Consider the following 19,384-nt stretch of genomic DNA (forward strand, 5'->3'; position numbering starts at 1 on the left):
GTAGTTTTTCGCGCCCTAGAGCTAAATATCTATGGACACTTTGAGTGACCACTTCGAATTACAACGCTCACGGGAACAGATAGGCAAGGAGGAAGACAAGAGTATTTTCCTCTTTGTCCTAGTGTGTGTTATATTTCGCAGTAACATGGAACAACTACATGCGAGGTCTCAAACCCTAATGATTGTAGATTGAGTTTGCTACTCTGCGTTCTCTAAAGCGCATGGAAGTCGTAGCACATGGGCATTTGAATCCTTTACCCGAAGAAATGCGTTCATATATTTTTTCTCGAGAATTCACGCTGCCGGCGTGACACGCATATGTGCCACATGACTTGGGGTAGAAGTCTCAAAAATTAGATTCCCCCCCCCCCCAAAAAAAAAAGAAAGAAAGTCATAGGAGTCAGATGTTTGCCCACACCTATACACGGTCAAACTGAGCACCCGATGCAGGTGTTTCAGCTCTTGTCACGACAATAGCAATAAAGACCAAAACATTTAATATGAGAAAATGCCATTAGTGTTGGACACATCGAACTGCAGAATTATAAGGCTAGTAGCAGATGAGCGACTAACCATGGGCCGTCAAAGGGACTGACGCACGCATCCCGCCTTTGTTCTGACCTGTTCATTACGAACAAAACTAAAATAAAAACAAACAAATAAGCGAACTTCGAGTACCTCGCGGCTTTATTTTGATCGCACGAAGTGACGCCCATCCGTTCACATGGTTAAGCATCGGGCCCAGCCTTGTCGTTGGCGTTCAGCACAAAGGCTGGACGTCCGATGTGACACTTGTGTGCTCAGTTCTGTGCGACAAGCGCAAAGCTCGCCGACCTACAGCCGTTGCAGCAGTATTCAATGCCGTATAACGTGGCGATGCTGTTAGGTCCGCAGGCAGGATACCGGTCGCTGTGCTTCAGACCTGCGCACGGTATTGAAGACATAGGATCACATTTGAGAAAATATATTTCCTCACTAGGAGCTTAGACACGCTATAGCACTTGGAGAAAGGGTCACTGTTCGTATTCTGCTTCTGTATAATTTCTTACTGTGCAGTCAACCGCGAAATGTTACGGACTGCGGTAACATCCGAGAAAAAGAAAAGCTTACTATCTCCGCAGCTTCGAAGAGCAGTCTCGTATGCGGTTTTCTGGCCAGTACACTAGCACGTGCAAACAAGTTACAGACTTATAGTTGTATGGTTTTGCTATTCAGGGCGACATGTACTGCTTGGAAGTTCGACGTCTTCTCAGATCTCGCCGCCCGTAAACTTTTGCGGAGTACTGTACGTATCCGTGGAGTCACATCAAAAGACAGTCTTAAGATTTTTATATAACAGTTATTTCGGCGAAATGTGGTTTGCCAGACATTTATTTTCGCATCGAAAGAGACAGTGAACGACAATAGCTGCAGCACAGCAGTGATTCACTGTGGCGCGGCTACGTTTTGTACGTACGAAACTTTCATTTCAATTATCATCACTTTTATTGCCACTTAAGCTGAATGACTACGCTCACTAGTGACTAAGTGCAGCCGAAGAGTTTCGGCGTAGCTCTCTGATGTGGGTGAAATATAAGTAAATATCTGGAGGAAATAAATGCTGATGCTATTGACAACTGACAGTTCCGACGAACTGGAAAGGTTCAGAAACGCATGAACAAGTAAAGCACATAAGCTTGAACGAGGCGCGTTCTGACCAAGCATATTCTGTGCAGCAGTTTAAGCCCATGTTAAAAGATGTTCTGTACCACCGCTATTTTTCAAGCGAAGCTTGTATTGGCTCACAAGGGGCGTTGTCGTGGTCACGCAAAAACCCAGTTGCTCCCAGAGCAGAGAAGCTGCGGGAAAGGGCGGTTTGATGAGTTGAAAACTGCGTCAGCGCCGAATTAGAAAGGATTCCAGCTGCATAGGCGCGCGCTAACGACACACGCGCAACCAATCAGAGCCGTTTCGCTTCCGCCGGGGAGGGAACGAGCAGGAAAGGATGTCGTGCGCGCTGCGCCGGCTTCGTTTCCGTTCAGTTCAGTCTCGGAAAACAGATGGGACGGCCAAGCGATGTGCGTTCCCCCGAGGAACGGGCAGCGTTCGACGAGCAGCGGTGAGAACTAGCCTACGAAACGGCTCGCCATCGGTATGCCGATCCAGTCATTAGAGCAGCCCGAGCTCAGGCAATCCGACAGCAGCGAGAAAAAATCCCGAGCTAAGGGAGCGGGAGGCCGAAGCAATCCGGCACTGTTACCAGCGTCTTGCTTAAGCGTGACGAATGTCAGTTGCTCGTAAGACAATCGTCGCTTACCCCAATTTCCTGGTACGAGAGGGCTTTGTCATTCTCTTTTTTCTTCCAGCCTGCCTTTACCTTTCCTCATTTGCCTGTTGCGTTGTTTTCAACAATCCCGAATGGGTAGAAATTGGCTAGTTCTCGCGGGATGTCATCCTTAAGTAAGCGACAACAACTAACAAGGCGCGCCGAACGAGGTTCAAGTGGAAATGGGCTGAGAGTTCGTAAAGAAGGCAGCTCACAACGGAACCGCTAGGACAGAAAACCGAGCGTGCAGAAACCACATACGCATTAGCTTAATACTTCACGATTCGGAATCCCCCAATGAATCATTGTTGTTCGTATAATTGGACATGCAATACGTTTGTCTTCGAGTACGCACATTCGGGACAAGGGAGAAATGTCCGTACAAGTGCAAAACGCTGCAGTCGTTTGCTTCCACGACTGCTGCCAGTGATATGCTAGCGTGGCACTCCGGGAATGTGAACGTCCCACCAAAGACGGCCCCGCCAAAGGGCCGTCTATCCGAAATATTAAAAGTAAGCTTCAGCGAAGAACAATTGTCAAAAATAAGCAAACAAAGAAACAAGGCCGAAAGGTGAAACGGCGAAGAAATAAAACATCACATAAGTCAGGCAAAGTACACAACACATTATTTCAATATTATTGCTTTCTTTTTGGCAATCGACTTGGAAGTATAGTTACAGCCCACACGATTGGCATGAGTAACGCATCGCCTACGGCGGTGCCTAGCCGAAGGCATAGAATTTGTCGGAACAGTACTGTGGCGCCGTCTGTCGCTGCTACAACGAAGACAGGCGCGTGGGCACTGTGTGTTTCGCTTGTAGCCTATGGTTTCAACCTGACAATTACAGAGGGCACTACGGTGCCGTTACAGCCAATTCAACACTTTCTACTAGGCATCGCACATGTTGTAAGCGACGCGTACAGGCTGTGCGAAATTCGAATGCGCCAGAATTCAATAAAGCTTTACCACACGAAATGCTTACAGAAATAATGCACGATATTCAATACCATCTCAACTTTCACTCTATTGAAGGCAGCAGAGAGAGAGAGAGGCTACAGAGGAAGGCAGGGAGGTAAACCAGAGGTAGTTCCGGTTGGCTACCCTGCACGGGGGGAAGGGTTAAGGGGGATAAAAAGAGAAAGAGAGTGGAAGGGGGATAGAGAGAAAGCGAGACGAGCACTAACAAAGCGGGTACACTATAGAGCGGTAGTGGGCGGCGTTCTTAAAGTCTATCATTAAGCCCCGTAGACCGCAGGAACCTTAATAACGCGAGTAACGCCTTCAACGCGGATGCTCTTTCAGAGCACTGACCTAAAGCTTTCAGTTCTGATAGTGGACGATTGTCCATCTGATCCAGTACTATGCACATCACTTGTCTCAGCGCACTATATCACGGGCAGGCACATATAATGTGTGTGAGCGTCTCTTCGCTGTTGCATGTGTCGCACGTGGGGCTGTTGGCCATTCCAATGAGGAAATCATACGAGTTCGTAAAGTCAACGCCTAGCCACAGACGTTACAGCATGGTCTGTTCACGTCGTGGTAACCCAGGCGGGAGGTGCATCCGTATGTTCCAGTAGAAAGTCAACAGAAGGTAAACAGAAACGACATTATCTCTATAATGATTTTAGTAAGTACTGCAGCGGTCGAAGGAGTCACGCGTACTTGGCGTTCCTATTGATGGAACAGCCTACATTATTCATGCGATATCGCACCGCTGGTGTATGAAGTGGCTGCAGAGTTACGGGCAGCAGAGCGTGTAAGGCGCAGTTACAGCTAGGAGCAGCTGTCTATGTAGATGATGTACGAAATTGGACACTGCTACGAAACACTTAATAACACAGTAATAGAACGGGGATTATTTTTTATAATAACTGTTCGCGGGAGACGCCCCTTTAAGTTGACTGCTTTAAACAGACCGGGGTCGAAAGAAAAAAAGAGAAAATATTGGATGAAATATGTAGGTAGAAGTGTATGCAGGGCGTTTCAGCTAACTTTAGCCAGAGTTTAAAAATATATCAATGCACTCTAAGACGACACGACCAGGTGAATGATGCTCATTTTTGGATGTAGTGTGTCACGCTATATTGTGTATTTTACTTATTAGATGATTAGTCAAGATTGATTAACCAACCTCTGAAGCAACCAAGTTAGGGAAAAATCAAATTAGGAAGTTGCAGAGCGGTTTGTAAAACGTCCGAATAAACAGTCTGTGTCTTTCTGCCTTTAAGTATTAGTATTTTTCAGCTAATTGCGGATGCCCGCGAAAAAAAAAAAAAAAACGCCGCGTGACATGCCCGCTTGCGCGTCGTGATTGTACCGCTCCCAAGCGTTCCGCGCACAAACGTAGCACAAGGTCCATCTAGATAGGTTGCGAAGTTTGGAACGAAAAGCGCGCCAAAACCTATCACCAAAGATATCAGTTAGTGGTGCACGATTGAAGCGTGAATAGGTGAGGGGGGCGGGGGGACAAGCACCGAAACTAGAAAACCTATGTGAAAAAAAAATTTGTTCGAACATTTTTAATCAGGATACTGCCACACGAGTAAATATTCCATTCCAAGTATTTTTCCTGTACTAAAACAAGAAATGTACGTTTTATCTATTTCTCAATTTATTAGTTCGTGCTTGGTGACCTCTACCAACCAGCGATTCTGGTGCCAGACTTGGCAAGGCTGTGCGAACCAGCTACTACGTCGTGCGGAATGACGTTGCTCGTTTGAACGCGGTGGTTTCATCAGAGTTTTTTATTGCCTTGCGTGTTTGTTCAAAGTGTGGTGTGCGCTCCACTTCGTTTTGCGTGACCTAGCACACGGCATTCGTTGGCGAAACGTGCGAGTGCAGGTTTTTTTGTTATCGTGCAAGTTTACGCTGCGTATCCGACGCGCTTGTCTCGTCGTGACGATAAATGCGGAACGCTCCACGAAGAAACGTCGCACTACGTTCGTTTACTCCCGGTAACACAGGCTCTGAGTGTCCGACGGGCAGCAAAAGTAGTAAGTCGAATGTTTTCTAAATGATAATGTGGGGCAATGTTGTCTGATAACTGTTGCATATGTATAGATTGTGTCGCAAGGAATTACTAATGATTCTGTAAAAAGAATCCGCATATGTTGCTATACATTACGACTGTCTGCTGGCCACAGTACTTCTCATGCATTGGAATATGTTTTGTTTGGTCAGTTGTATTGGTCGCATTACTCTGAACGAACAAAAGTGAAGTTGCTTTTGAAACCTCTTTGGCAGTGTCATTTATTTCCCTCCCATTCGCTCACTTTCCTAAGGAAGCTGCTGGGTCAATTGCCGTCAACAACAGACTAATTATGTTCACCTTAAGGCATACGCCACTCCTATATGTAGTTAAAGGACACGCTGACGTTTAAGCTGAGGCGAGTCGCAAGCTCGCCTCAGCATCAAGAGGAAAATGACTGCTGACGTAGCGGTCGAAATGCTGGACGCTAAAGAAATTGAAACATTCGCGTCAAGTAGCATAAGAACATGGCGTCACTGCCATTTCCCGTTGTGACGTCACTTCTTAAACATTTTTGCTTGCTGTTAGTTGTCCCCGCGATACGCAGATGGCGACGGTTGCAGCGAGCCGCCGTTTTCTTGACATGTGGGCTCCTATGGAAGCTTCGCTACCAGTTTACATATACCTTGCATAGCATTTAGCCGGTTGCGCTGCCGCTTCCTCTGCTCGTCGCTATCGGGAACCGCCGCGAGGGAAGCACATCGCTGGCGTAAATCGCACAGCCAACGCCTTGGTCACTGCCCTGTCGCCTTTGACGCGACAGCACGCCCTGCTAGATGCCATGTTCGTTTGTATGCACACAGTTAGGGAGCGCTGCAATCACGCTGCGCAAGCGGGTATGTCACGTGGTACTTTTTTTTTTGTATTTCGCGGGCATCCGCAGCAAGCTGAAAAACAATACTTAATAGACAGAAAGTTAGAAACTGTCGAATCGGACGTTTTGCACAGCGATCCATAGCTTTATAATTGAAAATTTCCGCCCAAAACTTCGTTGCTTCAGAAGTTGGTTAATTAATCTTGACTAATTATCTAATTAAGCAAAATACAAAACATCGTGTGACAGACTGCATAAAAAGCAAGCAACATGAATTTGGTTGCATCGACTTCGAGCGCATCGGCAGATTTTTGAACTATGGCTAAATTTAGCTAAACCACCGTGCATAATTAGGCGGCCTTAGTGGCATATACACGTGAAGGCTTTTGCGCACCACTGGAACAGCAACAGCGTCACTTCGGCCCGTGCCGGACAGAAACTCGCCGTTGATTTGTTTACCCGCATCGTACGCTGAGCGAACGTCTTCTAGTTGCGTAACTCCCTAATTGAAAACTGATGACTGTACAGCAATCCGAGCAACCGAAAATGCGGGAGGGGGTCATGTGCTTGCGCCGTATCTCGGCACTGCCTCCAGCAATAGAGAATTTTAGATAATGGAGACGCAAGCGTTGGGGCCCGCTAGCGCTTGGGGCCACAGTGCCGAGCATGCGCGGAACCGGTCTGCGCATGCGCAGTACCGTGGCCGCCCACAAGCCCTAGCGGGCCGCAACGCTTGCGTCCCCCTAATCTAAAGCTCTCTAATATCGCGGACATCCTGTGAATGACGCAATGTACACGCGACGCCTGCTGCCCTGTTCACGGCTGTTCATGTCGAGCCGGAAACACATAGACTCACAGGTGACGTTGAACTGTCCATAGCAGGGGCACTTGTAGCAGAAGACTGTGTTGAAGGCGTACGCGCAGGTCTCATCGTCTTGGCATACGGGAGCCTGCAATTGACAGTTTAATTTGCGAAGCAAATGTAAGGCCTCGACGCCTGGTTCTCCAAAACCAGAAAGTTGTTTACAGCAACAACAGCGACAACAAAAGAAGAAAGACAGCGACATCCGATCACCTAGGGTCTGAAGCCATAGAAATAAACGATGGCACATACAGGAATAAATAAATAAATAAATAAATAAATAAATAAATAAATAAATAAAGCTAGCAGGCGAGAGTGCTTCAACTTAGGCAACAAGGCAGATTGGGTGGATGGAAGGAGGGCATCTAGAATGGCAGATTTACCCCACTTTCCGTTTGGTTTATCTTTAGAGACCGCTGGTTAATGCACATGGTTGGAACAATGAAATTGAGCTCTCGTTTACAGGATGACACGGAAGTGCCTTCTCTATAAAAAAAAAATATAAACATGAATCACTCACATTTTCCGCACCACATCTGCTCTTTGTGTCTTCCAGAAATAGACCTGCAGAATAGGAAGCGTACACGGCACGGTTAGGCCCCCGCATCGGCTTTACTTCAGACGATGTTTAGAGCGTTTTGGCGTTGCTAATTCAGAGTTAGGCCGTCTGTTGACTACTCGTGTTTAGTAAGGGATGCGAGTCCAAGAAAAATACGCCATAGGAGTGCAGATTATCCCCCACACAAAGCAATATATATTGCAGTTACTAAGAAATGGGAGGAATCAAGAACGACAGAACAATAGGGCAAAAAAAAAATAGAACTATGGAAGATTGCATAAATCACATCAGAAAAAATTTGCCTGCTACATAATCTATGTATCGCCAGAGGGCGATATGATTTTAACACATGAACGTTGAGTCTCAGCGCAGGTTCGCAGCGTACATCGAAATTAGCAGTCAGTACACGTAAGGCTATTTCAACGTATATAAAAGGACCAAGGATCCATTGTACACAGCGCAGAATAAGAGCTTACCGTTGCAGGAAGCGATTTGTTAAGTCTTTCAAACTCAAGCATTTTTTTTTCTCAATTCGATTTATTTGGATGTACACGAAAGTGTTGGTTACTATTGCACAAACTCCACAAGAGCAATCAAAGTCTTCAAGCACTTGACAGAGCGAGTGATTGACAATGGTGACTCACACTGGACGCAGGATCCATTGATATAGGAGAAACAGCTTTTCCGACAATGAACTCGTTGTGACAACCAGCATAGCAAAAAGACAGATGCATATACTATAGAATGTCTCGGCGACTCACATTCGTAAGGAGAACTCGGGCAATCCTTCAGGCGGCAGGTGTAGCCATCAGAACACTAAGTATAGTCAGGGAACAAATAATAAAGGAAACGTTACCGTCAGGTTCCCGCAAGAGGCGTACTTATCTAGGCAAGATTCGAATGTGTTTCTTTCTCATGCGCAAGGTCCCAAACAATGGACGAAGACGTGCGCATGACCTTTCTTCCCTAATCGGCTTAGAGGGACTCTGCAGAGAAATATGAAAAGGAATGTAGATTAAGCGTTTAAAATTCGGCGAGGTAACTTCAGAACAACATTCGGCCATGGGCTTTCGAAATGTCGAGAGAGAGAGAGAGAGAGAGAGAGAGTGAGGAAAGGCGGGGAGTTTAACCAAAGGAATTAAGTTACCGGTTTGCTACCCCGTACTGGCGTTGGAGATATAGGGTTGTAAATGCGACAAAGAGCGAGAGGAGAAAAGAAACAAGCAACAAGATAAAAAGAAAACAGGTAGCAGAAAAGGCGCTCCCATCATAGGCGTTCACACACTTTGTACGGTCGATTCGTCGCTCTGTGGTGCTGAGGGAGCCCCAGTAGCTTCGCCCTTCTTGAACCGTACGCTCAGTGGTCTGTCATTCCCGAAAGATCGTTGTTTAGAGCGTCTAAACACGGGGTCCACAAAGCACACTTAAAATTCTTCTCACATGCGGGGTTCGGCTATCGTGTATAGCACACATATACTCAAAGTGTGTTGTGGTGTGTTGCTTCTGTTTCCGCTTTTATTTCTATCCTGTTCACGCGGAGGGCCGTTCGTGCCACTTTCAGGGGACGACTGCCAGTCTGCTGCTGTTTCTTTTTAAGTGTTGTGCTTGTGTGTTTCCACAATTCACAGTAATAATAAAAATTGGAGACGAGGCAATGAAACGGTTGAAATATGGATCCAAGGTAGAAGCATGAGGCAACGCCATGCACATGTGCACGGGCGCTCTAGGCACTTTGCTTGTCGTCCCTTGAGTCAACAATATCGCAAAATACTGGGTCAACGAAGTTGCGCAATAACAGGCAACTTAAGTTGGATTGTGCAAACAGCAGTCGAAAACTAGCGAACTGCACACACGCCGGTTAATTTGCGTCCGTATCGGGATAACGATATGCAGGGAAAACAAAGGCAGAAGACTTTCCAATGTCATGGCGCTTGCATGCGAAAAATGCCCTTCTGGACAATAGTATATATAGCCTTCCCCACGCGTAAAATGTGGTGGACGATACAGTGGGTCGTTTTGTGACCCGACTCCGAGTTGTTTTGTGTGTGTGCATTGTACTTAGTGTACTAATATGACCCGAGTTTGTGTTGCAGTATTTAGTGTTTTACTTATCACATGTTTATAGGGCACTTATGCGACTTTTGTTATCATAGTGACTCAGTGCCGCTTTAATTGTGCTTTCAATATAACATCTCTTAATCCGATGTGCTGTAAAATAGCCAGCGTGACTTCTGCAAAACACAATATTATGTATTAAGAAGGAAGGTACTAAGGTGGTAGAGGAGGGCGTAGGGGAGGAGGTGTTATGTTGCCATTACTCTTTAATCAAAGTAGGTTAGAGTTATATGCATAATTTGTTAGCATTTGTTCGCGCCCGTGCCTGTGCTGTCTACCCTCAACATTTGTTAATCGCGGACACTGCTCACACAGGGTAGCTAGACGGAATGACACCCGTTGCTAACTTGCGTGTGTTTGTTTACTCTGTCCGTTCAGCGAGTTCAACGAAGTTGAAACAGATGTTTGTTGTCGCTGTGTCCACAATTATAAAGCAACAACAACCAAGGTACTCACGGAGCAGGATGTGTCGGATACGTCGATACCTAAAGGTAACGTAAAGAAGAAAACACGTGTTGAAACCACCATAAATTCAACTCGTCACTGTTTTCTGCAACAGGTTGTCATGACCGAACCATAAGATGAAACAATCTCGTGCAATGGCCAGCTTGCGAGCTCACGTACCAAACATGCACCGCTGTCTGACTGCGGCTTGCCGACTCTGCATATGTAATGCAAAGTGCCACGCTAGCGATAAATGGGCGAATAACGACGACAAGCCTAACTAAATCGAGCACACTGGAATTAACGACGAAAGCCTGGCACGTAGTTATCGTGCACGGTGTTTTGAAATTCAAACTAGGCGGGTCACAGAAGCAGGAGATCTCCCACAGTCTACGTGTCACCACCTGTTGCCACAAAGAAGAAGCTTTAGCCAATGTTCCGGTTCTATGATGCTAGACGTCCCTACGTTGCAAAAGGCCTGCGCCGACATTGAAGCGAGCGCGAAATGCCGGTCCACCTTGAGTTTGTTGTTTCGCGGACATTTTAAAATTTAAAAATTTTAAATTACAAAATGTTAAAAATATATACTACAATAAGCCCCTATGCTTTCCCTGGCTTCATTGCCTGTTGGCATTAAAAATTTGCCCACACGCTCGCACACAAACGGAGTTTGGAAAGGAGAAGCACACTTGCGAAAAAAGACATGTTTAATGGCTTACGTTTCGGCCGTGGCAGGCCCTTCGTGAGAGGAACCTTTTTTCGTAAGTGTGCTTCTTTCTAAGCTACGTGCATACTAAACCTACTACTATTGTGTTCGAAATTATATTTATTAAAGCCGGGGCCACTAATGTCATGGAGCGCATTGGGCCGGTTTACACGCGGCACGATGGTGGCACAGATTTGTATGCACTGGCGAATCCAGAGAGAGAGAGAGAGAGAGAGAGAGAGAGAGAGAGAGAGAGAGAGAGACATTCTAGATCAGGAACGCGAAAGAACTAATGTTATGGCGGTCCTTGTGTAACGCATTAGTGTTACATATTTTATTTCCGCGCCTGTCAAAAGTCGAATGGCCCGCTCGGCGGAACACGTTGTCATAATGACACTTTGCTCGCAAAATGAAGACCTCCCCGCTATTTGATCTTTAGGCACTCATTTCAAAGTCACAAAATATTGCATACGACAGAAACTAGGAAGAAAGTCGTTCCGAAAATGTGAAATAAGCATGGCACCATAAAAGCATATCCAAATATAAGCGTTTTGCAATCGCGTCGATTGCGTGAATGAGCAGCAGTGAAGTAAAGGAGAAAAAATACGAGCTCCGAACAAGTTTAAAACAAACGTTTTCTTTCTCTCTGTTTCTCAAGCGAGCGAGAGAGCTCTTACAGTAATTGTAGCTGTCGCAGTTGCTGTTCACCGACATGTTGTAGTGTGTGACGCAGCGCTGGCCACCGGAGCAGTCAGAATCCTGCGTACGAGAAATGCGTTATAGACGCGCGACACAAACTTTGACATGGTTCACGCTCGGGCAACATGATTGGCGCAAAGATGTAGTAATTTACGTAATGAAGAATGGTCCCAGTGTTTGTATAGACCTTTGTTCTTGCGACCTTAGCAAGAACAAGCGTCTAAACCAACCGTCATCTCGTTTTGTCGCGTCAGAGAGCAGCAGTTACCGTGTCATGCAGGCGCTCTCGTTCCTTTAAACCGGTATTTCTCAACAGCTGGTCAGGATCCTTTTTCCGAGGCCTCATGGAGGGTACAAACTATATGTGCATTCTGCTTTCCGGAGCCGATATGAACTTTAGGTCTCGGAATATACGTGTTCATCTTGAATAAAACTACGTGGAAAGAGTATCGGCACCGAGACCGACGGCTATTGTGGGCAAGAACACCATGAGGAAATTCAGCCAAAAAATTCGGGATGATTTTGCGTAGGACGCAATGAACATTCTTTAGTTTTTTTTCAATTCTCCGTCTGTCCGTTGTAGTACATCGGTCGAACCTAAACTGCATTTCGATACCGTTTTACCTGCCATGAGATGCATGTACACTATTCAATGTGTGCATGTGCTACATTTGAAGACTGGCATTATCAGAAAATAATGGAGAATATAGTTACCTTGATTGGTTGCTAATGTTCAATAAATGACCCTCCTTGCTGTGTACAAGCAATTACACAGCTGTATAGTTTCTGGATACGTCCCTGGAAGTCGTTACCGACAGTGTAGAGTTTTTTCATCATAGCCCTTTGCATATCCAAAATTGAGTCAAAGTGTTTTACTCTCAACATTATTTTGACTTTTGGAAAGAAGAAATAGTCTGCTGGGGCCAGGACAGGTGCATAGGGCGAATGATTGAAACATGTCACGTGTCTTTTTTGGTTGCCAAAAATGTCTGTACTTCAATGGTTCGGTGGAGCGGTGCATTGTCGTGCAACAAGAGCCAGTCACCCGAATGAACAATTTCCTGACGGACCCATTGCATTCTCTGCAGCAAGCAAGCTAAAATGTATGTTTACATCGTATCATTCAGAGTTTGTCCTTCTGGAATGAATTCTTTATGCACAACACCTTGCCCGTCGAAAAACCCCCACTAGCATTGCCTTCACACGTGATTTCTGGATGCGGAGTTTTCTTGGTCGTGGGGAATTCTTCCGTACCCATGGTGCTGATTGTCTCCTTGTGGCAGGATTGTACGCGTGGAAGAACGATTCATCGCCAGTTATGATTTTCTTAAACCATTCTGGGCCATTTTCGGCCAGCCGGGCCGACTCCTGACACGGAGACACGTGGTCTTCTTTTTTTGCTCGGCTGTCAGACTGTGGGGCACAAATCTGGAACAAGCTTTTTTTTCTTCTGTAGATCTTGTTCCACGATCTTCGGAGCAGCATCCTTACCTATGTTCAAGTCTTCCGCAATCATCCTGAAGGACTGAACGATTTTCAGCCAGCTTTCCCCGCACTTTTTCAACATTTTTGTCAATTCGAACGTTTACCGGACGGCCAGGTCTAAGGTCGTCCGTAACCACCTCCCAGCCCTCGCGAAAACAACGATTCCATAAAAAAATATTCGCTCGAGACAGAGCATCATTGTTGTAAGCTGTTTGAGTCATGCCCACGGTCTCCGTGGCTGGTTTGCCCAGAGCATCATTGTCGTAGGTTTAATTTTGACCACCAGGCTATCTTTAACGTGCCTCCAATGCACGGTGCACAAACGCTTTGGCATTTCGCACCCATCGAAATCCAGCAGCCGCGGCGGGGCATTGATTCCGTGAGCCACCGCGGTGGCCTAGCAGCTATAGTGTTGCGCTGCCAAGCACGATTTCGCGGCAGCAAACTGCGGCCACGGCGGTCGCATTTCTTTGAAGGCCGAATGCAAACAAAAAACAAGAAAAGATAAATCGCCCGCATTCTGGGCATTGCGGGCACATCAAAGGTTCCCCTGGGGGTCGAAATTAATCCGGAGTCTCCTAGTGTACGGCGTGCTTCATAATAAAATCGTGGTTTTTGGCACGTGAAACCCCGGAATTCAATTCGATTCAATCGAACCGTGACCTCGTGCTTATCAGCGCAACGCCATAGCCACTGAGCCCTCTACGGTAAATCTTCGTTACGGATAAACATAGCTAGACTCGAGCAGACGCCGCCAAAAGCCATGACGTCACAGTGAGTTGATGCGGGAACTCGACGGCAACGGCGCCACCGGTCTGCCGTTTTTTTTTTCATCTTTCCTGTCTGAGCGACTGTCCTCTCGCGGTGCGACATGCCTTCCCTTGTGAGAGGTTATTCACTGACGCAGCTCGAAGAATTGCAAAGCGAAGCTTTTTTTGCGAACGCTCCCAGCCATTCCTGACCGTGGCTGGTGCACTTTATTCTCGTAGTTAAAAAAAATATAGAAAAATACGTCTACCCGATGGTGGGGTCGAACGTAGGGTCTTCTTACGGAAGAGCACGGTACTCAAACGCTAGGACGCAACGTTACTTGTATTTCTAGCATGCCAATGAGCTTTTTGGGATGATCGCAGTGTGTGTAAAATTGGACATAGCACGTGTGCGCCCCTGTTCCCTTAACGCCAATGACGCGGTTAGCATTTAAATAACCGCTCCACAAAATTTTCGCTTCACAGATGTCAATGTATGCGTTGGATCGGCATAATTTTATAACGATAGCTCTACTACTCCAGGTACAAACCAAGAAAACGTCTGGTTCCGTAAATCTGACCTTCACGCTCAGCCAAGGTCAAACTGGGACTTAGGCTGCCACTATGGCGGTGGCTGCTGCACGCGCCGCGTGGGCGCCCATATCCTGAAAGCGATCTGCGATGCGGACAAAGTGCGTCGAGTGCTGGTGGCTTCGTATGTGCTGGGCTTTCGACGCTATAGTTCGCGTTGAAGCGAGACGCAGCATGAAGGTCAATTCGCTCGCTGCTGCTGCGCCGAGCAGCGTCTGTGCCGTTTCCAAAAGCAAGTAAAACGGTGCTATCGCTCGACAAACTTGGTTTAACTGTGTTCAAGCACGACATTTTTTTTTCTTTTGCTCTTGAGTATCCCTTGATCCCTTGATCAATCCCTAAAGAAAGCCCGACCAATGAGATTAGTTATGTTCAGTATTTAGTGGCAATAGAAAGAGAAAAAAAAAGCTCAATGAAGTTGCGTATCCTAGTTAAGAAGCGCCTCAATAACTGGAACCATGAAAACGTCACAACTCACCGATACGCATGTGGGAGGCACGCCGGCGGCGCATAAATGCAGCACAGCCGCTGAAAGCATGGAGGAAAACGATGTGAACCATGTTAGAAAGCACGAACAAGCTTCTCTCCTTAGCATATAAGATACTGCTCACAGGCGGCAAATTGTTTTGAGTAGCCAACCGAGCACCAGGTAATAGAAGGCATACTACGGAGAAACCGTATCAGTTTACACCGATGAAGTGTCTCTTTCGAAACAATATTTTTGTTAATTTTGCGGTAACACGTTGATTGTTAGAAGACAAATATAGGTCAAAGTTGCATTTGTGTATTATTTTACGCCGCAACCACAGCAACGGTAAGTCGACATGACGGCGCGGATTTCAGAGGTTTTTTAAACTTCCATTAGCCAGTTTCCCTCAGTAGATGTTCTTGAAACTTTCTAAGTTCACTGTACCTCCTTTAGGATACAATGTGGTCCCTGTTTATCGACTAAAATTTACACCGCCAAGTTCTTGACGTCGCGTGTGTGGCGGTCCCAAGTGCGTGGAGAGGGGGGGGAGGGAGGAGTATCAATGGGAGCGACCATCGGAACTCTTCGGAGCAGCAAAAAGGCAGGCCAGGAGCAAGCGTCAAAAGACAGAACGCTTCCAAGTCTCTCGGGGTTGCTAGACTTTATTCCACTACGAACTACGTAGGCGAACGCCACGACAACGTCCGACGCCCTAATTACGACAAAGAAGTTTTCTGAGACGGTAAGTGACCTATCTTGGTATTACCGGCCTCATCGATTCTCGAGCCTGATCAATTAATGACTGACGTCGCGTTGTGTGGACCAGAGAGTGTATTCACCTTGCACAAAGCTATGATCTCGAGGTCTGTTGAAACGTCTCTTGAGCGAAGAAGAGTGCCAAGTCAATCGGCGGCTCACCGAAAGTGAGGGAAGTTTGTATCGTATTTACTATCAAAATTATGGCGCAAGACTTCGCCACAGTAGTAGTCTGTAAGAAGCAGCATATGCACAACGAAAGAAGCGCAATAGACAGATTGAAGAATACGAACTATCGTGACCATAGTGTTCGCTATGGGTTTGTAAAGGCTGTCGCTTAATGAATGCATGAGTCTAAAAGAAAAAGAAATTGATTGGGTTTTACATGCCAAAACCCCTATCTCATACTGAGGCATGCAGTAGTGGGGGACTCCGGATAAATTTTGATCACCTGGGGTTCTTTAACGCCCACCTAAATGTAAGTACACGGCTAGTTTTGCACTCCCCCCCCCCCCCCCCCCCCCCCTAGAAATGCGACCGCCATCCCGCGATTTCGTGCTTAGCGGCGCCACACCAAAGCCAATACGCGACCACGGTGTGTACATCAAGCTGTAAACAAAATTCGGCCATGTTCCTTGTCTTATTTTGCCGAAGAAAGAATTTTTGGTCATTTTCATCGCCCCGTCAAAAATGATTTAAAATATCAGAAAAAGAAGACAGCCGCAGCGCCTTTCTCTTTTGTCGAGAAACATTGTTTTCATTCTCCCGCTCCTCCGCCCCCTGTGGAAAGATTTAAAAAAGAAGTAATTATTGGTGTCACCACTGCCTTTTTTGTGTTATTAATATCATTATTGCTTTCTTTTTGCCCAACAGAAAGTTTTCACGTGGAATGCGCTGAACGGCATTGTGCAAATGGTTTAGGATAACGCGGACCGTAAACGCTCTGCTAAAACATGTCTTTTGACATTGGATACCACGTGACCGCATGCCGCCATCGGTTGTCACCACGGCCACCCAACGAAAATTATTCTGGAACTCCCCTTTAAAAGTTCGCTGAAAAAAAAAGAAGAAAAAAGAAGAGAAAGGAAACCAGTAAGCAGCCATGCAGTGAAGACGTACCCAAGGATGTAGCGAAGCAGACGACGGTGATTGGGAGCTGCCTGAAAAACATGGCGCGGCGGCAGAATAACAGACGATAGACTCGAAACACGCCGAATCGAAAACACTGATCGCACGGGGTGCTGCGAGCTAAATAAACAGGCGGTCGATCGCGCGTACATGGACCCTTGTTGCTCCACCAGGTGGCCACCCACGTGCCGAACATTTCTATCTCTGATTCATGTAAGCTTTTCTAAGTACTGGATGGCGCTGCGTTTTCCGGTGTCGGCGTCGCACACGCGCACACGGAAGCTTTAAACGCACATGCTTTCAAATGTTAAAGAAAAAAAAGGAACGGTAAACGAAAAACGGTGTGCTAGACAAGCTTGCACACAGTCTGCAATGGCATCCACAAATCACGAATGGTTTAACAAAGGTTTAAAAAAAACAAACCTGCAAAGGTAGAGAGTGAAAGAGCCCTGGTTTTACTCACGATTTCGGTTCCTTCTCGCCTTGTTTTTCTCGACGACAGTGTATGTGGCAGTGAAAATCATTTCTATGAGAGTGTTCTTTCGCTCTGCATTGGTCCATGTTACTTTAATGAACCATTCGCGCGGTACGCATGTCACTGCGATGAACTACAAGATTGCGCAAGCCCACACGCTTCTGAAGTAGCGTCACCACTATTTCCATGCTTCCCGATGCCGTGTTTTTTTTTTTTTCGGAAATATCGTCTCTGCAATATCGGAAGCGTGGCGTCCTTAAGAGCAAGCGTTATCTCGGGCCCAACTACTACGCGGCCTATTAAAATACATGTAAAACGCAAAAATGTTTTCTGAGATAACCCCTTGGCCGACTTGAATTAAATTTGTCGCATTTCAGAGGGAAAGTTAAATTCTAGTGACTGTTGGAAGCGGAATTTCGATTTAGGGCTTGAATTTTGTTAAAAATGTTTTGAAATATTTTACCGGTTGAAAAAAAAATAGAAGCACGAAGTTTGCAAATTCATAGGTCTGCATCAAGAACAGATATGGCGGTTCTGTAAACGGCATCCATTAGATCATTCAAAGCGGAGAAATTCGATATGTGATTTTACATCTTACGTGAATTTGTTACGTTGGTTACAAGGGTTCTGCAAAAGCTGTATTTACATATTACCTTTTTTTATATTCGTGTGTAACATATCAATTTTGTCCGCTTTAGATGTTCTATTAGATGTAATTCACGGAATTCTATTATCGTTTTTCGTTGTTGAGTTACAGAGTTGTAAACTTGATAGTGTTGTTTTATGAAAGTGTTCAATTTTTCGCCAATTTTTTACGAAAATTGAGTACCTAAACAAAAACCTCGAAACCAACAGTCAGTAGATTTTATGTTTTTCTTTTAAATGCGACAAACCTCGCCAAATTTTGTCCAGTGGTTGCCGAGAAAAACGAAATATCATTTTAAATGTATTTAGATAGGAGTACCCGAGCTAAAGCCAAGCTTATGATTTTTCGTTGACTTATTTAGGGCAGTGTGTTGGGCTAGTTGGAATTTAGACGAATACATGTAACAACCTGTAAGAAAAAAAAACGTGAAACAGTGCAGAGAGGAAAGCCGAATAAACAGGCAGAACGCTGAAGCGTACATACCATGTCCAGCCGCCTATCTTTCCCGCAATCTCTATTTTTGTTTTCTTAAGAGCTGGAACATGTCATTGTCTGTCTACTTGAACACATGGCCTTCGTCATATATATTCTTTTTTCTTGTGCTGATGATTCCCGCAGGCGATATGTCCTACGTGAGAAACGTAGACGCGTACCGATAAAGCGCACTAATTATGACAAGCAATGACTAAGTTACCAAGTTATCCCAAAACTAAATCGATTTCATTTTGTAACTGACTATTAGCGCCCATCAAAATATTTTAAACATGCCAATCAACAACACCCAATTGAACAAACCGTGACGTGGTTTCTTTTCATTTTCCTACGTATATTTTTTTATTGTTCTTTCCGCTATGAGAAAAGGAGTAGCCGTCACCATTATATGCTGACTACGTCTCTTTCTTTTATTTTCATTTCGATAATAAAAATAAAAGAAAAAACGGAAGGTATTACTTAATTAGCAGATATGCCCTAGGTAACTCTTGCTGCCTTTAAAACGGTTTTATCATGCTTGTACCTATTTACGACTTTATACTTAACATGAAAACACTTGATATACACAGTTGTGAATATTATAAAATTGTTATCTGATAAAATGTTGGCGTTCTTGCAGTTGTCAGGAACCTTTGAAGTCGTGAGACATATCGTAAAAAGGGCCCCAAGCTTTTCAAGCATGATATCTCCTCCACCTTTGATCAAATGCCTTTTCATAATTTATGAAAGCCATATAGAGAGCTTGATTGTACCCTACAGATTTCTCGATTACCTGATTGACGGCATGGGTGTGATCCATTGTAGAGTATCCCTTCCTGAAGTTAGCTAGTTCTCTTAGTTGACTGAAGTAAAGGGTTGTCCTCAAAATTATCTTGGTGAATATTTTATACAATACGTAAAGTAAGCTGATGGGTCTGTAATTTTTCAATTCTCTAATGTCTCCGTTTTTTTTGGATTAGTATATTTTGAGCATTTTTCCCGTTCTCTCGGGTTCTTCAAGTCGATAGACAGTTCATATAAAGGGCCGCTGGATATTCAAGCATTATGTCTCCTCCAT

The 19,384-nt window shown here is 45.4% G+C and overlaps 1 protein-coding gene across 1 annotated transcript; it reads right to left on the reverse strand.

Annotated features, from left to right (window-relative positions):
- Positions 1-639: 639 nt before the first annotated feature.
- LOC142587035 (uncharacterized) lies at positions 640-16,944 on the reverse strand. The gene is made up of 8 exons (XM_075697919.1): positions 16,706-16,944; positions 14,840-14,889; positions 11,515-11,596; positions 10,144-10,172; positions 8,334-8,388; positions 7,534-7,577; positions 7,008-7,101; positions 640-922 (listed from the first exon to the last, which is right to left on the reverse strand). Exons 1-8 carry the CDS (start codon positions 16,908-16,910, stop codon positions 801-803), a joined length of 681 nt encoding a protein of 226 aa, XP_075554034.1. The 5' UTR covers positions 16,911-16,944; the 3' UTR covers positions 640-800.
- Positions 16,945-19,384: the final 2,440 nt, after the last annotated feature.

This window comes from Dermacentor variabilis, chromosome 7 (assembly GCF_050947875.1).
Source record: "Dermacentor variabilis isolate Ectoservices chromosome 7, ASM5094787v1, whole genome shotgun sequence".
Lineage (NCBI taxonomy): Eukaryota > Metazoa > Arthropoda > Arachnida > Ixodida > Ixodidae > Dermacentor > Dermacentor variabilis.

Excerpts from the sequence above, each read along its gene's own strand:
- LOC142587035 (XM_075697919.1), bottom strand. The coding sequence starts at position 16,910 with ATGTTCGGCACGTGGGTGGCCACCTGGTGGAGCAACAAGGGTCCATGT. Across the intron at positions 11,597-14,839 it reads TGCCTCCCACATGCGTATCG|GATTCTGACTGCTCCGGTGG; the intron begins GTGAGTTGTGAC and ends TCTCGTACGCAG. Across the intron at positions 10,173-11,514 it reads CTGCGACAGCTACAATTACT|GTATCGACGTATCCGACACA; the intron begins GTAAGAGCTCTC and ends CGTTACCTTTAG.